The following is a 14,287-nucleotide window of genomic DNA, read 5'->3' on the forward strand; positions in this document are numbered from 1 at the left end:
GTAGAGTTCTGCAGTGCCAGGGAGCTCCAGCACCCGGGGGTGGGTGCTGGGTGTAGTCAGTGCAAGCCAATCCTGGCCTAAGCATCACCTGCAGGGTCCATGATGGGTGCTGGGGACCAGAGGAGGGAGATCATAGAATCACATGGGTTGGAAGGGAGCTTAAAGCTCATCCAGCTGCAACCCCCTGCCACGGGCAGGGACACCTTCCACTAGAGCAGGTTGCTCCAAGCCCCTGTGTCCAACCTGTCCTTGAACACTGCCAGGGATGGGGCAGCCACAGCTTCTCTGGGCAAGATGACCCCATGCAGAATTATGGGAATGTACAAGGAAAGATGATCCTCAGCAGGGTGCTGTGGAAGGCTGTATGAGGATGGATGACCCATGCAGGGTGCTGGGGGCTGTACCAGGAGCATCTTCCCCCCTGTCCTTCCCACTGGCAGGGCTGAGCAGTGGGCTGCAGAACCCTCTGCCTGGCTCTATCCGCAAAGGGCAGCACTGGGATAGGTGCCCGAGCCCGGTGGGCTCTGCCCCATGCCCACAGCCCCTCTGACCGCGCTCTTGGTGCCCACAGCTGTGAAGGAGGCAGCCGTGCAGCGCAAGCACAACCTGTACCGCGACAGCATGGTGATGCACAACAGCGATCCCAACCTGCACCTCCTGGGTGAGGGCATGCCCATCGACTGGGGGGACGAGCACAGCGCGCAGGCCGAGGGCGAGCCGCAGGCCGACCGGCGCCGCAGGGCCAAGCAAGTGGTGTCGGTGATCCAGGATGACGAAGGGGTCCTGCCCTATGCGGTGGGAGCCGAGGCGCTGCTGCAGCCCGGCTCCCCGCAGCCACCGGAGCTGGAGGAGCCACCGCCGAGCTCCCCGGATGGGGTGGAGGAGATCCAGAAGGCGCTGGCCAAGGAGAGCCACGGGGATGCTGGTGAGGTGGAGGAGCGGCTGAGGAACGGGACTGATGCCAAGCGGGAGAGTGGTGCCACCGAGGAGGTGGCGGTGGCAGCGCCTGTCCCAGGGGATGTCCCCTCCCAAGGTCCAGCCGGCGATGGGGACAGGGTGCACTGCGCCACAGCAGCATCGCCCGCGCCTGGAGCTGAAGCTGTGTCAGGGGCTGGGGATGCTGCAGCGGCATCAGCGGTCCCTGGAGACGAGGGTCCATCAGGAGTTGAGGCGCAACTTGCTGCACCAGCATCACCCGTGCCTGGAGCTGAGAGCCCATCAGGAGCCAGCGTGCAACTGGCTGCACCAGCATCACCGGTGCTGGCATCACCCCTGCCTGGAGCTGATATCCCATCGGCAGCCAGTGTGCAACACACCACGCCGGCATCACCCAAACCCCGAGCCGATGTCCCACCAGAGGCCAAGCTGCCCCATGGTACACCAGCACCACTTGGCACACAAGCACCACCTGCACCCGAAGCCAAGACCCCATCACCGTCCACCGGCTCAGTTTGCCATCAGCCCAGTGACAAGGAGACAGGCGAGGAGGTTGCTGTTACCCCCCCACAGCCCCCAAGCACGACAGAGAGCGGTGAGGGGGTGCAGACAGAGTTCTAGCCTGGCCCCCCCCAACCATGGACTGGCCCTGGTGACACTGGGGGTTGGGATAGGGGTAATAGGACCCGCTGCGCTGCTGGGGATGGAGGGCAGTGCTGTGGGAAAGGGAGGGGATGGGGAACACCGAGACCTTATCGCCTATGGGGGGGTCCCCGCTGCTGTGCGGGGCTGGCCACAGCCAAGTGGTCCTACTGGGTCAGACTGGGGAGGCCCCGGCCCGGGGCACCCCCTGCGCTCTGCTCTGTGCTTCTTCTGCCTTAGTTTCTTCTTTTCTACTGAGGAGATGCTTTATCTGCCCCCTCCCCAGCACTGGGGCTGCCCGGGGGCGCTGGCACTAGCCCTGCAGTGGATGGGTGCACGGGGTGCTCCCGGCTGCCCCAGGGATCGGCCACTGGTCCCAGTTGAGGGATTCCTGGGAATGCCCACCAGCAGCCCAGGATGCCAGTGGGAAGATGGAAAATGTGATGACAGGGATACAGCAATGCTGGGTGGCTTGAACGGCTGCTGATGGGGTGAGAGCTGGGGCAGGCATGGGCTGATAGATCCCAGGCTGGGGTAACTGTACCCAGGCTGGGGTAACTGCACCCAGGCTGGGGTAACTGCATCCAGGCTGGGGTAACAGCACCCAGGCTGGGGTAACTGCACCCAGGCTGGGGTAACAGCACCCAGGCTGGGGTAACTGCACCCAGGCTGGGGTAATTGCACCCAGGCTAGGGTAACAGCACCCAGGCTAGGGTAATAGCACCCAGGCTGGGGTAACTGCATCCAGGCTGGGGTAATTGCACCCAGGCTGGGGTAACAGCACCCAGGCTGGGGTAACTGCATCCAGGCTGGGGTAACAGCACCCAGGCTGGGGTAACTGCATCCAGGCTGGGGTAACAGCACCCAGGCTGGGGTAACTGCACCCAGGCTGGGGTAACAGCAGCCAGCACCCATCCCTGGCCACCCTCACTCACCCCAGGCCCTTCTAGCAGCTCTTCAAGTTCAGATTAAAAGCTCAGCAGTGAAGGTGACATTCACCCCATGTCTCCAGCTTTGCCTGGCGGGACTGGGCTGCCTGGGTCTGGGCAGAGGAGGGATCCCAGCTCTGCCCTCTGGAGCTTCCCAGTCCCGTGCACAGACAACGGCTGCGGCTCTTGGGCTTTGGCCAGCGCAGTGCTGGTGGAGCAGAGCTGGTATCCGCTGTTGGGGGGGGGACAGCCCCATGCAGAGGTGCTGGTGGGGTTGGCAGGACTCGTGTGTGTGCAAGGAGCAGGGACCAGCACCCCAGCACCCGCCTGTATTTTAGGTGCTGCTGTTTCTGCCTCTGCAGGGGGGTGCCCAGCCTGACCCCCCCTCCCAAAAGTGCCTTGCTTGGGGAACTTAAAACCTATCTCTTCCAGGATATTTTATTAAGAAAGTTATACAAATGTTTAAAAATATGCTTATAATAATTAATAAAATGGAAAAGCTTTATTTAAAGCCAGAGGAGACTGTCCTTATTGCTGAACCCAGCCCTGGGGCTGTGCTGGAGGGGCAGGGATGGGAGTCCCCACTGTGATTGGGGGTCCCCACTGTGACTGGGGACGGGTGACACATCCAACACAAGCCAGAAGCTGAACCACTGAGATGGTTTTATTAAAAGGGGTGTCCCGAAGAAGCAGCAAGAGGCCCCCAAACAGCAGCTTCCCCTCAGTACAGCCACTGCTCAGGGGGCTGCTCCCACCCCATCCCTGAAGCACTGGGCAGGGGGGGGGCCCATCAGGACCCCCGTTCTCCCTAGAAGGCACTGTGTGAAGAGGGGCTTGGTGCAGGGCAGCGCTGGGCAGGAGGGCACAGGGGTGCCTGTCCTGTGTGTCCCCATCCCCATCACTGCACCATTCCCATTCCAGCCAGCATGAACCTTGCGGTGGTGGGGGGAGGAAACACTCAGCACCCCCCCACCATCATCACCCAGCCAAAGCTCCCTGAGACCTGGGGACAGCCACCAAAGGACAGTGGCACAGGGCTGGCCATGGGGCTCCCCTTCCCCAGCAATACCCACCCTGAGTTGGGCCAGTCCCCACAGCAAGTCCCTGGGTGCTGCGTCCTGCACAGCACAGGAGGACAGACCCAGCAAAGTGACAGCAGCAATTCCAGACAAACAGCAGAAAGCGTGGAGCATCCCATGGGAAGTGACTAGCCCCGACCGAGCAGGGGGTACACCACGAAATAGCCCAGAGTGGAGCCCGCGATGGCCCCAAGGAAGATCCAAGCGTTGTAGGACATCACTGCCAGCATCACCATGTAGCCCAGCACCACCTGCACCACATGGAACAGTGTCTGACCAACGTGGTACTGAAACCACCTGTGGAAGAACCATAGAATCACAGAGCGGTTTGGGTTGGAAAGGACCTTAAGATCATCTAGTTCCAAAGCCCAGTAATCATAGAATCAACCAGGTTGGAAAAGACCTTTAAGATCACCAAGTCCAACTGTTCCCCAGCACTGTCAAGGTCACCAATAACCCATGTCACTGAGGGCCTCGTCTACATGGTTTGAGAAACCCCATAAGCAAAGGGCTGGGGCAGCTGGAAGCTTCCCCCCTACCCTGCCAGTATCCCGGAGCATCCAGAGATGGGTTTGGGAAGTGGGACAAGGGATGGGGGCTGCAAACAGCAGCGCAGGGGGAAATCCTGCTCCAAAGGATATTGGCAGTAAGAGCAGCCTCAGGCATGGTTTGGGATTAAATACAAGAGGAAAAACTCAGGGCTTGGCTCTAAGGGCTTGTGGTGGGAAGGGAAAGCCTGGGTCAGCCTTGCTGGGGTGCCTGAGCTGCTGCTTGTGCCCATTCCCAAAGCACAAGGACCCTCCTGCACGATAGCATCCTGCTGGAATGTGATCCTTTACTAAGCTGAAAGCCACCCTGGACATCTCCCAAAGGACCCAGAGGGGGCAGGATATCCCTGGGGCCACCTCCTGAGGCTGTCCCACCCCTCCCCTGCGAGCTCAGCACTCCAGGGCTGGCTCTTTGCAGCCTTCCTCCCTTCCAGGGGGCCACATCCCCATACCTGAGCCCCCCCCCCCCCAGCCGGGTGCGAGGGGTCCCTGTGGTACCTGCCCTGAGTGGGGCTGGGGGCCCCCTCCTCCGGCTCCAGCAGCGGGTCCTGGCTGAGGCTGGGGGGCAGCGCCCGCAGCGCCCGCCGCAGCAGCACGGCCTTGCCCATCTTGACGGCTTCATAGAGCATGGAGAGCAGCAGGATCACCAGCACCGAGAGCACCATCCCTGCGGGGGAAACACCCGCGGCTGCCCATGGGCATGCACTGGTGCAGGGCGAGAGGTGGTGGGAGCCGGCATAAAGCGCTTGGGAATAGTGCCTGGACATTGCCCCATCCCTGGCAGTGTTCAAGGCCAGGTTGGACACAGGGGCTTGGAGCAACCTGCTCTAGTGGAAGGTGCCCCTGCCCGTGGCAGGGGGTTGGAACTGGATGAGCTTTAAAGTCCCTTCCAACACAAACCATTCTATCCATGGGATAAAGTGGAGGGAATGGGCTCCAAGGATTGGAATTGGGCAGCAGGTTGGTGAAGCACTGGAAAATGGTGTATTTAGCCCAATTCTTCCCTCTAAATTCCTAGGGAGTACTTTTTTGGAGGGGGATTGATCTGAAAAGAATAAACATCTTTGCATCAACTCCACTAAAAAAAAAAATGGTGGTTAAAATGTGATTCTGGGATAATAAAAAAGAAAAAAACAACCAAAAATGGGAAGCTGATCCAACACTGAGTGACCTGTGGGGGCTGGCAGGGATGGGGCGGGGGGGTGATGCTTCCAACACCTCCCTGTCTGCTGCTCTTGGGCTGGGAGGACGGAGCCTGTCTGGGGCAGCAACAGCACAGGAGAGAGGCAGCGGTGCCCTGAGCTCTGCCCTGAGCCCTCCACACAGTAAGTGCCCCAGGGTTAATGCTGCGGGGTCCTGCTCTTCACTGCTCCTTACAGAAGTGCAAAGCTGCTCTTCAGTTTTGTGCTCCACATCCTTCCTCCCAGGCGGAGAGCACAGCCAGTGGCAGATGGATGGATGGATGGATGGATGGATGGATGGATGGATGGACGGACAGTGTCTCGGGGCTGGCAGCTTACCTGTGGGGGTGTGGACGCTCCAGAAGTCAAACAGCAGCACTGCTGTGTCCGAGAAGTAGAAGGACATCTGGAAGAGAGGCCAAGGAACTGGCTTGGAGTGATGGGCACAGGGGTTGGGGCACCTGCACCCATCCCCCCAGGGCTGAGCCCACTGCTGATGCCCAGCCGGGGATTTACCAAATGCTGCAATATGTTTTTCCACAATTTCTAGAACGGGAAGAGGAACTTGAACTGAAAAAACACAGTCACGCTGAGAAGGCTTAACTCTGCCCTTGACTTCCAGCAGCAGGTCCTCTGTGTGTGTCTGGACTGGTGAGAAAAAGCCAGAGTGAGCACTGCCAGGGCTGGGGCAGCCACAGCTTCTCTGGGCACCCTGTGCCAGCGCCTCAGCACCCTCACAGGGAAGAGCTTCTGCCTAAGAGCTCATCTCCATCTCCCCTCTGGCAGGTTAAAGCCATTCCCCTTGGCCTGTCCCTCCAGGCCCTTGTCCAAAGCCCGTCTCCAGGTTTCCTGGAGCCCCTTTAGGCACTGGAGCTGCTCTAAGGTCTCCCCTTCAGGAGCCTTCTCTTCTCCAGGCTGCCCCAGCCCAGCTCTCTCAGCCTGGCTCCAGAGCAGAGCTGCTCCAGCCCTCGCAGCAGCTCCGGGGCCTCCTCTGGCCTCGCTCCAACAGCTCCACATCCCAATCTATGATTAAGAGAGATGAGTCTAAGACTTCATTAGCCCAGATTTGAGAAGGGAAGGTCTGTGAGAGACAGACAGAGGTTGGTGGACACCATCCACAGCCTGATCACAGCCACCCTCTGCTTCGCTTTGCCTCCCAGGGGTTTCTCTGCTGAAGCACCCAGAGCCACAAGTGCAACCGCCTGCCCATGGGCTGGTCCAGGGACGCCTCCACAGCAGAGCAGCATTGGTCCAAGCTGGGACCTACAAAAGCATCAACCCCCTTTCCTTATCACACTGAAACAGGAGGAGCAAGTATTGCCGTTGTGTAAAGAACCCTCCCACATTGAGAGAGGCGGCACCACGCTGCCAAGTCTTGCTTGGTTTTACTTCTCCTCCCTTTGGTGAGCCTCTTCAGGTGGTGTTTGTGGGGCTCGTGCCCTCTCCTCTGCTGTTACCCCGTTACTGACACCAGCAGATGCACCCAACAGGACCGGCCTTGGCCAGAAATACCACCCAATAACAGGGCATCCACAGTACAACGGATTCTAATTACAGCCTTTGGCCACTCTTCACCCTTGCACATTAGCACGTGTAATTGGCTCACGCCTTTAAGCGTCCTTTGGCAACAGATTAATGATAATTAGGTTTAAATGAAGCTATTTCTCCTCTACAGGTTTCACCCACAAGCCAGCAGCACCTTGTAGGGAGCTGGTAACTATTTCAGTGACAAGGGAACAGAAGTGATGGGCAGAAATCCCTCCTGCTGCACCAGGTATCCCAGCCTGGGGTGAAGCCAGGTCTTCAGGTACCCAGTGTGGCCACGAGGTCAAAATGCCTCTTACCCAGCGAGATGCTACAGGAAACCTGGAGAGGGGCTTTGGACAAGGGCCTGTAGGGACAGGCCAAGGGGAATGGCTTTAACCTGCCAGAGGGGAGACTGAGATGAGCTCTTAGGCAGAAGCTCTTTCCTGTGAGGGTGCTGAGGCGCTGGCACAGGGTGCCCAGAGAAGCTGTGGCTGCCCCATCCCTGGCAGTGTTCAAGGCCACGTTGGACACAGGGGCTTGGAGCAACCTGCTCTAGTGGAAGATGTCCCTGCCCGTGGCAGGGGGTTGGAACTGGAGGAGCTTTAAGGTCCCTTCCAGCCCAAACCAGTCTGGGAGTCTGTGAAAACACCCTGTGCTGCCCCTGCTCATGTGCACAGCACATGTGTTCTGTGGCTTAATCCACTGCAGGTTTGGGGTTACTCTTTGCTGTCAAGTGAAAAACCAGCAGTGGCTGTGTGGGGCAGTGTCAGGCTGCATGGCGCATCCCGACCTGCTGCTCCAGTCCAACTGGGACACCCGGCCCTGCACGCTGGGATGCGACTGTAGAAACTGCAGCTCATTGACCCCTGCTTTGCAGAGCAGCATGGCAAGCAGACACTGACACAGGGTGCCCAAGCTGTAGCCCCACACTGGGGACACAGTGTCCTGGGGAGGTGTCCCCACACTGGGATGCTCCTTGGAGCTCGTGTGAGGCACCCTTGGGACCTTGCAGGGGGCTGGTGGCAGGAAACTGGGGGGACCCAGTAGCCTTAAACATCACTCAATGACGTTCAGCAAGGGCCCAAGTAGCAGTACAGGTTGGGGAGGACCTACTGGAGAGCAGTTCAGCTGAGAAGGACCTGAAAGTGTTGGTGAATGGTAAGTTAAAAGTTGACTATGAGCCGGCCCTTGCAGCCAGGAGGGACAAGAGTATCCTGGGGTGCATGGGGGGGAGTGTGGCAGCAGGTCGAGGGAGGTGGTTCCTCTACCTCTACTGACCCTGGTGAGGCCACATCTGGAGCACTGTGCCCAGTGCTGGGCTCCTCAGCACAAGACAGACAAGGAGCTGCTGGAGGGGGTCCAGTGGAGGCCACAAGGATGCTCAGGGGTCTGGAGCATCTCTCTGATGAGGAGAGATTGTGGGATCTGGGCCTGGTCAGTCTGGAGAAGAGCAGCCTGAGAGGGGATCCCATCAATGCAGATCAATATCTCAAAGGCAGGTGCCAGGAGGATGGTGCCAGACTCTTTCCAGTGGTGCCCAGTGACAGGATGAGGAGCAATGGCCATAAACTAAAACACAACAAGTTTCACCTCAACAAGAGGAAGAACTTCTTTCTGTTGAGGGTGTCAGAGCCCTGGCACAGGCTGCCCAAGGGGGTTGTGGAGTCTCCCTCTCTGGAGCCATCCCAAACCCACCATGGACACGTTCCTGTGTGACCTGCTCTGGGTGGCCCTGCCTTGGCAGGGGGTTGGACTCGATGATCTCCAGAGGTTCCTTCAACCCTGACGATTCCGGGATTCTGGGATCATATCTGAGCTCTGAGCATGAAGTGAACCCACTTTGGGGTGATGGTTTAAGGCCTCTGCTGGGACTCGAGCTCCTGCTGCGAGTGAGTCCAGAGCAGTGAGAGCCCCTCCATGGGAGACGGGGAACGGGACATGGGGTAGAGGGAGATGGGTGAGAGAAGGTGCGAGAGCGGGAGCCTGCAGGGCGGGGATGCAGCAGCACGGGGGTGCGAGGATCAGACAGACCGACTGACATACAGACACGCAGACCCCCCCACCCTGCGCACAGCTCGCTGGAGCTCCCGCTGCCGGCGGGCTCTGTTGCAGCCCCGCTTAGGCTTGGGGCGAAGCGGGGTGAAGGGGGAACCAGAGTGAAGGGGGAAGCGGGGCAAAGCGGGAACGGGGCGAAGGGGGAACGGGCGAAGCGGTGGGGAACGGGACCGGCGGTCGCGGTGCCGCAGCCGTTGAACAGCGCCTGCCCGCAGGAGGAGGGGGGGTCCCGGGTGATTCATGGAGCAGCCAGTCCCGCACCGGGAGACTGCGGGCCCGTGGCCGGGCGCACAACCCCCAGCTCGCAGCCGCAGCGCCCCGTCCCGTCCCCGCTCACCTGCATGGCGGCGCTGGGGGGCCCGTCCCGCTGCAGCTCAGCTCAGCTCGGCACGGTCCCGGCCCGGCCCGGCCCGTCGCGGGCTCCTGACGCGCGGCGCGGGGCTTCCCGGGAGATGTAGTGCGGGGGGGGAAGCGTGTGTCTGCGTGCGGGTGTGTGTACGTGCGCCTGTATCGTCGTCGAAACGCGATGGGTCGGGGCAATCCCCAGCACAGACACAGGCTGGAGGCTGGATGGAGCAGCCTGAGGAGAAGGACTTGGGGGTGTTGGGTGACGAGAAGCTCCCTATGACCCAGCTTCAGTGTGTGCTTGAGACCAGAACCCCCCCGTGTGCTGGGCTGCACCCCCAGAGCGTGAGCAGCAGGTCAGGGAGGGGATCCTGCCCCTCTGCTGCGCTCTGGGGAGACCCCCCCTGCAGCCCTGATCCAGCTCTGGGGCAACAGCACAAGAGGGACGTGGAGCTGCTGGAGCGAGTCCAGAGGAGGCCCCGGAGCTGCTGCGAGGGCTGGAGCAGCTCTGCTCTGGAGCCAGGCTGAGAGAGCTGGGCTGGGGCAGCCTGGAGAAGAGAAGGCTCCTGAAGGGGAGACCTTAGAGCAGCTCCAGTGCCTAAAGGGGCTCCAGGAAACCTGGAGAGGGGCTTTGGACAAGGGCCTGGAGGGACAGGCCAAGGGGAATGGCTTTAACCTGCCAGAGGGGAGATTGAGATGAGCTCTGAGGCAGAAGTTCTTCCCTGTGAGGGTGCTGAGGCGCTGGCACAGGGTGCCCAGAGAAGCTGTGGCTGCCCCATCCCTGGCAGTGTTCAAGGCCAGGTTGGACACAGGGGCTTGGAGCAACCTGCTCTAGTGGAAGGTGTCCCTGCCCGTGGCAGGAGGTGGGAACTGGAGGAGCTTTAAGGTCCCTTCCAACACAAACCAGTCTATGATACTATGGGTTTGGCATTGCTTGAACCAGTCCACAGGCAACTGTGCCCCCCAGAAAGCTTCTGCTCTCCTCCACCCCTAGTACAGGGTACCTGGCTGCCTCTGCTCTGCTGGCATCAGCATCAATGTCCAACCTCGCTGGGACACAATAGGGCAGCCTGGACACCTATGCTACAGGGCAAAGTGGGCAAGCTCTGCCTTAAAAGTCCAAAACCTGAAAGGTGCTGAGAAAACTGCACACAGCCATGTGAGATCTGGGGGTTTCTGGGCTGTGTACCAGCACCTAGGCTTGGGTGCCATCTGTAAAGCTCTCTGCTCCCAGGACTTACCTCTGGCTGCCTGGGGCCAAGCAGCCCAGCAATAGCGGGATGATAAGAGGCAAGAGAAACACTGCTGGGAACAGCAAATATAAAGTGATATCAGCGCTGCAGCACAGAGCCAAACAGCTCCAGTCCCTGCCCTTGCCTGACCAGAGCAACACTGCCTTGTAGCAGCCTTGCTGTAGCAGCTCGCTGCCCTTCAAATGAGTTGCAGACTCAAAACAGAGCCAGGACATGGGGGCTTTTGCCTTTTTCACCCCTTTTTAGTACCTGATGGCTGGAACAGCTGGGAACAGGAGCAGAGAGTGGGCAGCACTGCATGGACCTGCTTGCTTGGGCTGCCAGGGCTCCTCCTCAAATCCCCCTGATCCAGGGATTTGTGCACTTGACTAAGGCAAAGCAAAGCCCTTTTTCTTCCCCTTCTCCCAAGCTGGCAGTGTTGTTGCTTGGTTTTCTCTTTAGCTGAGAGTTCCTGATAATTTCAATTTCATGAGCCTCCCCCATCACTCATTAAATCAGCACCTTCTCGTATATATAATATATATATAATTTATAGAGAAATGACTTTTGTAAACAACATTCTTCTACTCCAGAAGGAAATTGTAGTCTGAGGCATAACGCAGCTACAAACAGGTATCTCAGAAGGAGGACAGGCAGCTCTGGGGAGCCCCGTGTCACTCCCAGCCGCCACCACGGCCCCAGCAGGACAGTTCCTGGGTGGGGAGGGAACCGTCTCGGTTTGGGTGTCACCGGTTTCAGCTGAAGCAAACCGGTCCGACTGTGAAACCGAACTGGTGCGAGGTGTCTCCGTTGTGGAACACGGCCAGGTCCCGCAGCGGCAGCAGGGACAGCTCCTCGGTGGCGAAGTGGAAGATGGTGTCGGTGATGGAGGAGTCATTGTCCAGCTGAAATGAGCACAGGGGCAGCTGAGCGGCACCAAAACCCTGGGCTGGTGGCCTGAAGGACCCTCATGGAGCACCCACTGTCCCCTCCGCTGCTCTGGTTGCTCCTTGATGCACCCAATGGCCAGGTCTCCATTCCCAGCTTCTCCAGGGAGGTGGCCTCCCCCATGTCACCCTGCGACACCGCATTCCCTGCCATATCCCAGCCAGCTCCCCAGGATCAGGGCAGCTCCTTGGTCCTAGGAAGAGGATGCTCTCCATCTCCATCCCCATCCCGCTGCAGGAAGTGGATGCTTCCCATCCCCATCCCACCATGGGAAGCCTCATCCACCAGGCCTACCCCAAACCCTGGGGGTGCAAACATGAGCCAACGGGCAAATGTTGGGGAAGAGGCTTCTCCTGGATTAAGAAAGGGTCTGTCTGCAGGCAGGCTCACCACGCAGCCCTGCAGGCTCGCTGCATAGCTCTGCTCCCGGGAATCGGCCAGGAAGCGGATTTCCTTCTGGAGCTGTGGCTGGCCCTGCTCCGGGGCCGGTCTGCAGGAGTAGGAGACCTTCTGTGTGGCCAAGTGGCTGTGCAGGCGCAGGAACCGGAGCTGCACCGTGCTGGCCCCTGTGTACTCCAGCTATGGGCAATGAGAGAGAAACCGAGTAGTGGGAGCTGCATGGATCTGCATGGAGGAGTCTGTGCATCCCCCAGTTGAAAACTGGGATTCAGCCATCTGCTGAAGCACTGGTTTGGGTTTTCTTTGCAGAAAGAGGTGGCACAACCCCTGTGCCTGGGCACTGCACAGTGGGACAGGCACTAGGAGACCCCCAGTCCCATGAGGTGGGCTTGTGTCCCATGGGGCTGGGCACTCACCAGGAAGCCCCCAGGCAGGGTGCTGAACCACTCGAAGGTGTTCTCAGAGGTGTAAGTGCTCAGCCAAGCCTTGATGGGCACCTGGGGAGAGTGGGGACCATGTCACGCTGCCCCAGCAGGACAAAGAGCCAGCGATACCAATAGCTGTCCCTGCAGCCTGGTCACACACCGTGACCAGGATCCTCACCCCAAACTGTTCCCACAGCTCCCTGTGACAGCAGCAGTCACCACAGCAAGGGACCGGCCACACTGTCCCTCTCCGGCCCCACCAACCTGTCCTCACCAGCCTCAGGAGGTAACACAGGGCTGAAGCCACCCCATACCTGGTTGTGGATGGGGGCTATGCAGGTCTCACCCCCCGCTGTGAAGTTGCAGAAGGCCACCAGCGCATCCTGGGGGCTGCCCTGGTTGGGGTCGATGTAGTATTGCCCTGGAGGGAGGCAGAGGGGAGCTCCTGGCACCAGGGTTTTGGCATGGGGAGGATGCCACGTGGTGCCATCCCACCTCAGCTTGTGGTGTATCCCTGGCTGCAACCTCCATCCTCTTGGGATGCAGCCTGGCTGCCACCCTGTTCCTCCAGGGATGAAACCCAATTGAGCTCATCCCCCAAATCCTCATCCCCTCTTAATGCTGGCGTAACACTGCCTGGACCTGGGGTCCCCCCGTGTGCACCCTGGTACCATCAGGCAGATGAGGGTGAGCCAGCAGCAGCTCCTTGCAAGTGGCCGCCGGGTTGGCTTTGGTGCCGTTGGGATGCTCCACAAGAGCTTGGAGCTCCTGGCTCAGGGTGTCCAGCAGAGCCCAGACCGCAGTGTAGTTCAGGTGGTTGGAGGGATAAATTAGCTGCTAAAGGAAAAAGAAGGGATATAACCAAGCTGATATTAGTCCCTCCCTCTTATTTGGGTGAGAAGCATCATCAGGAGCTCAGGGAGGAGTTGGGACATGGTGGGGACAAGTATGGTGGGAGAGGAGTTAGCCATATCTGCTTGCTCTTTGTACATGAGCCTTGGTCCTTGTGCACACAGGACTTAGAAGCAGTGGGACATGGGACACCATCACTGTCAGCCCCTTCCCTCCCTCATGGCACCCATCAAAGTGGGGATGGGAAGCTTTGGTGGCACCACATGGGGATGGGAAGCCCTTGTCCTCATGCACTCACCCGTAGCTCCTCCCTGGACAGCATGAGCACGGGTCCGCTGGGGCCAGGGGGGCCGGCAGGACCCTGTGTGACAATGACAATGCTGGTGGCAGTGGCTGCTGCCCCTGAGCCCACCGCCATGCTCACAGCTCCTCTGATGGTGCCATCCGCTGCCTGTCCCAATGCAATGGCACCCACAGCACTGGGGGACCTCGCTGGGGGAGCAAGGGACCCAAGGTTTGGCACAAGGGACATTAGTGGCTCCACTTACTGGCAGCCCTGGTGTGCCCCTGGGTCCTGGCAGCCCTGGGAAGCCTTTCAGCCCCTGCCAAAGAGGAGGTGGAGGAGGGAAGAGAAGCAAGGGGTGAGATGCTGGTGTGTGGAGCTGCACCCCAGAGTGCCCCATGGGGCCACCCCACACCTCGGGGACAGGGCAGGAGGGGAGGGTGCCCATGGCAGGGCTGAGCCCAGTTCCAAGCGCTCCTCTGTACTTACTTTGGGTCCAGACAAGCCCTGGAAGAGAAGGACAAGGCCCGGGGAAGCGGGAGGCAGGCGGGATCAAAGCCCCATCCCAGCGGGATGTGATCCCTGTTGGGGAGCAAACCCCAAACCCGATGGGAGGGTGAAGGACTCACCGGTGTCCCGGGGGTGCCAGGGTGTCCCTGTGTGCCGGGGGGGCCAGTGTCACCCTGCAAAGGCACCGGAGGAGGTCAGGGCACTGCTTGGGGCATCCCCCAGCACTATGTCCTCTGACAACACAGCCCCTTTCCCGGGCAGATTCGGCATGGAAAAATGAGGAATTCATCCCAAATACTCATCTTGTGGAGGTCCATCTTGCCCTTACCTGCTGTCCCTTGGGTCCTGGCCTTCCAGGGATGCCCTGGGGTCCCAGCTTGCCCTAGGAGGCAGGCT

The 14,287-nt window shown here is 59.7% G+C and overlaps 3 protein-coding genes across 7 annotated transcripts in view; 1 reads left to right on the forward strand and 2 right to left on the reverse strand.

Annotated features, from left to right (window-relative positions):
• NIBAN2 (niban apoptosis regulator 2) overlaps positions 1-3,018 on the forward strand; it is a 29,722-nt gene extending 26,704 nt beyond the window's left edge. Inside the window, exons 14-15 of one of the 2 annotated variants that reach the window (XM_030507426.1) lie at positions 572-1,230; positions 1,306-3,018. In XM_030507426.1, coding sequence (XP_030363286.1) covers positions 572-1,230; positions 1,306-1,557 — 911 coding nt within the window. In that variant the 3' untranslated portion in view covers positions 1,558-3,018. Of the gene's footprint in view, positions 1-571 lie in introns of both variants that reach the window. The other variant, XM_030507425.1, reaches the window with a different exon arrangement.
• Positions 2,991-9,332, reverse strand: SLC31A2 (solute carrier family 31 member 2). Of its 2 annotated transcripts, none has more exons than XM_030507427.1 (4): positions 9,235-9,332; positions 5,655-5,721; positions 4,633-4,801; positions 2,991-3,883 (listed from the first exon to the last, which is right to left on the reverse strand). In XM_030507427.1, exons 1-4 carry the CDS (start codon positions 9,238-9,240, stop codon positions 3,715-3,717), a joined length of 411 nt encoding a protein of 136 aa, XP_030363287.1. In that variant the 5' UTR covers positions 9,241-9,332; the 3' UTR covers positions 2,991-3,714. The 2 variants fall into 2 exon arrangements, with proteins under 2 accessions (XP_030363287.1, XP_030363288.1); XM_030507428.1 differs by lacking the exon at positions 9,235-9,332 and adding an exon at positions 5,832-6,016 and having other exon boundaries at positions 5,655-5,741.
• A 1,668-nt stretch (positions 9,333-11,000) lies between these two features.
• Positions 11,001-14,287, reverse strand: part of LOC115617202 (collagen alpha-1(I) chain-like) — an 87,345-nt gene continuing 84,058 nt past the window's right edge. Inside the window, exons 60-69 of one of the 3 annotated variants that reach the window (XM_030507430.1) lie at positions 14,220-14,273; positions 14,011-14,064; positions 13,871-13,888; positions 13,647-13,700; positions 13,397-13,459; positions 12,918-13,080; positions 12,561-12,667; positions 12,238-12,318; positions 11,813-12,001; positions 11,001-11,379 (exon numbers count right to left, since the gene is read on the reverse strand). In XM_030507430.1, the coding sequence (XP_030363290.1) occupies positions 11,230-11,379; positions 11,813-12,001; positions 12,238-12,318; positions 12,561-12,667; positions 12,918-13,080; positions 13,397-13,459; positions 13,647-13,700; positions 13,871-13,888; positions 14,011-14,064; positions 14,220-14,273 (933 nt within the window). In that variant the 3' untranslated portion in view covers positions 11,001-11,229. The other 2 variants (XM_030507429.1, XM_030507431.1) reach the window with 2 other exon arrangements.

The sequence above is a fragment of the Strigops habroptila genome, chromosome 15, assembly GCF_004027225.2.
Source record: "Strigops habroptila isolate Jane chromosome 15, bStrHab1.2.pri, whole genome shotgun sequence".
Taxonomy (NCBI): Eukaryota; Metazoa; Chordata; class Aves; order Psittaciformes; family Psittacidae; genus Strigops; species Strigops habroptila.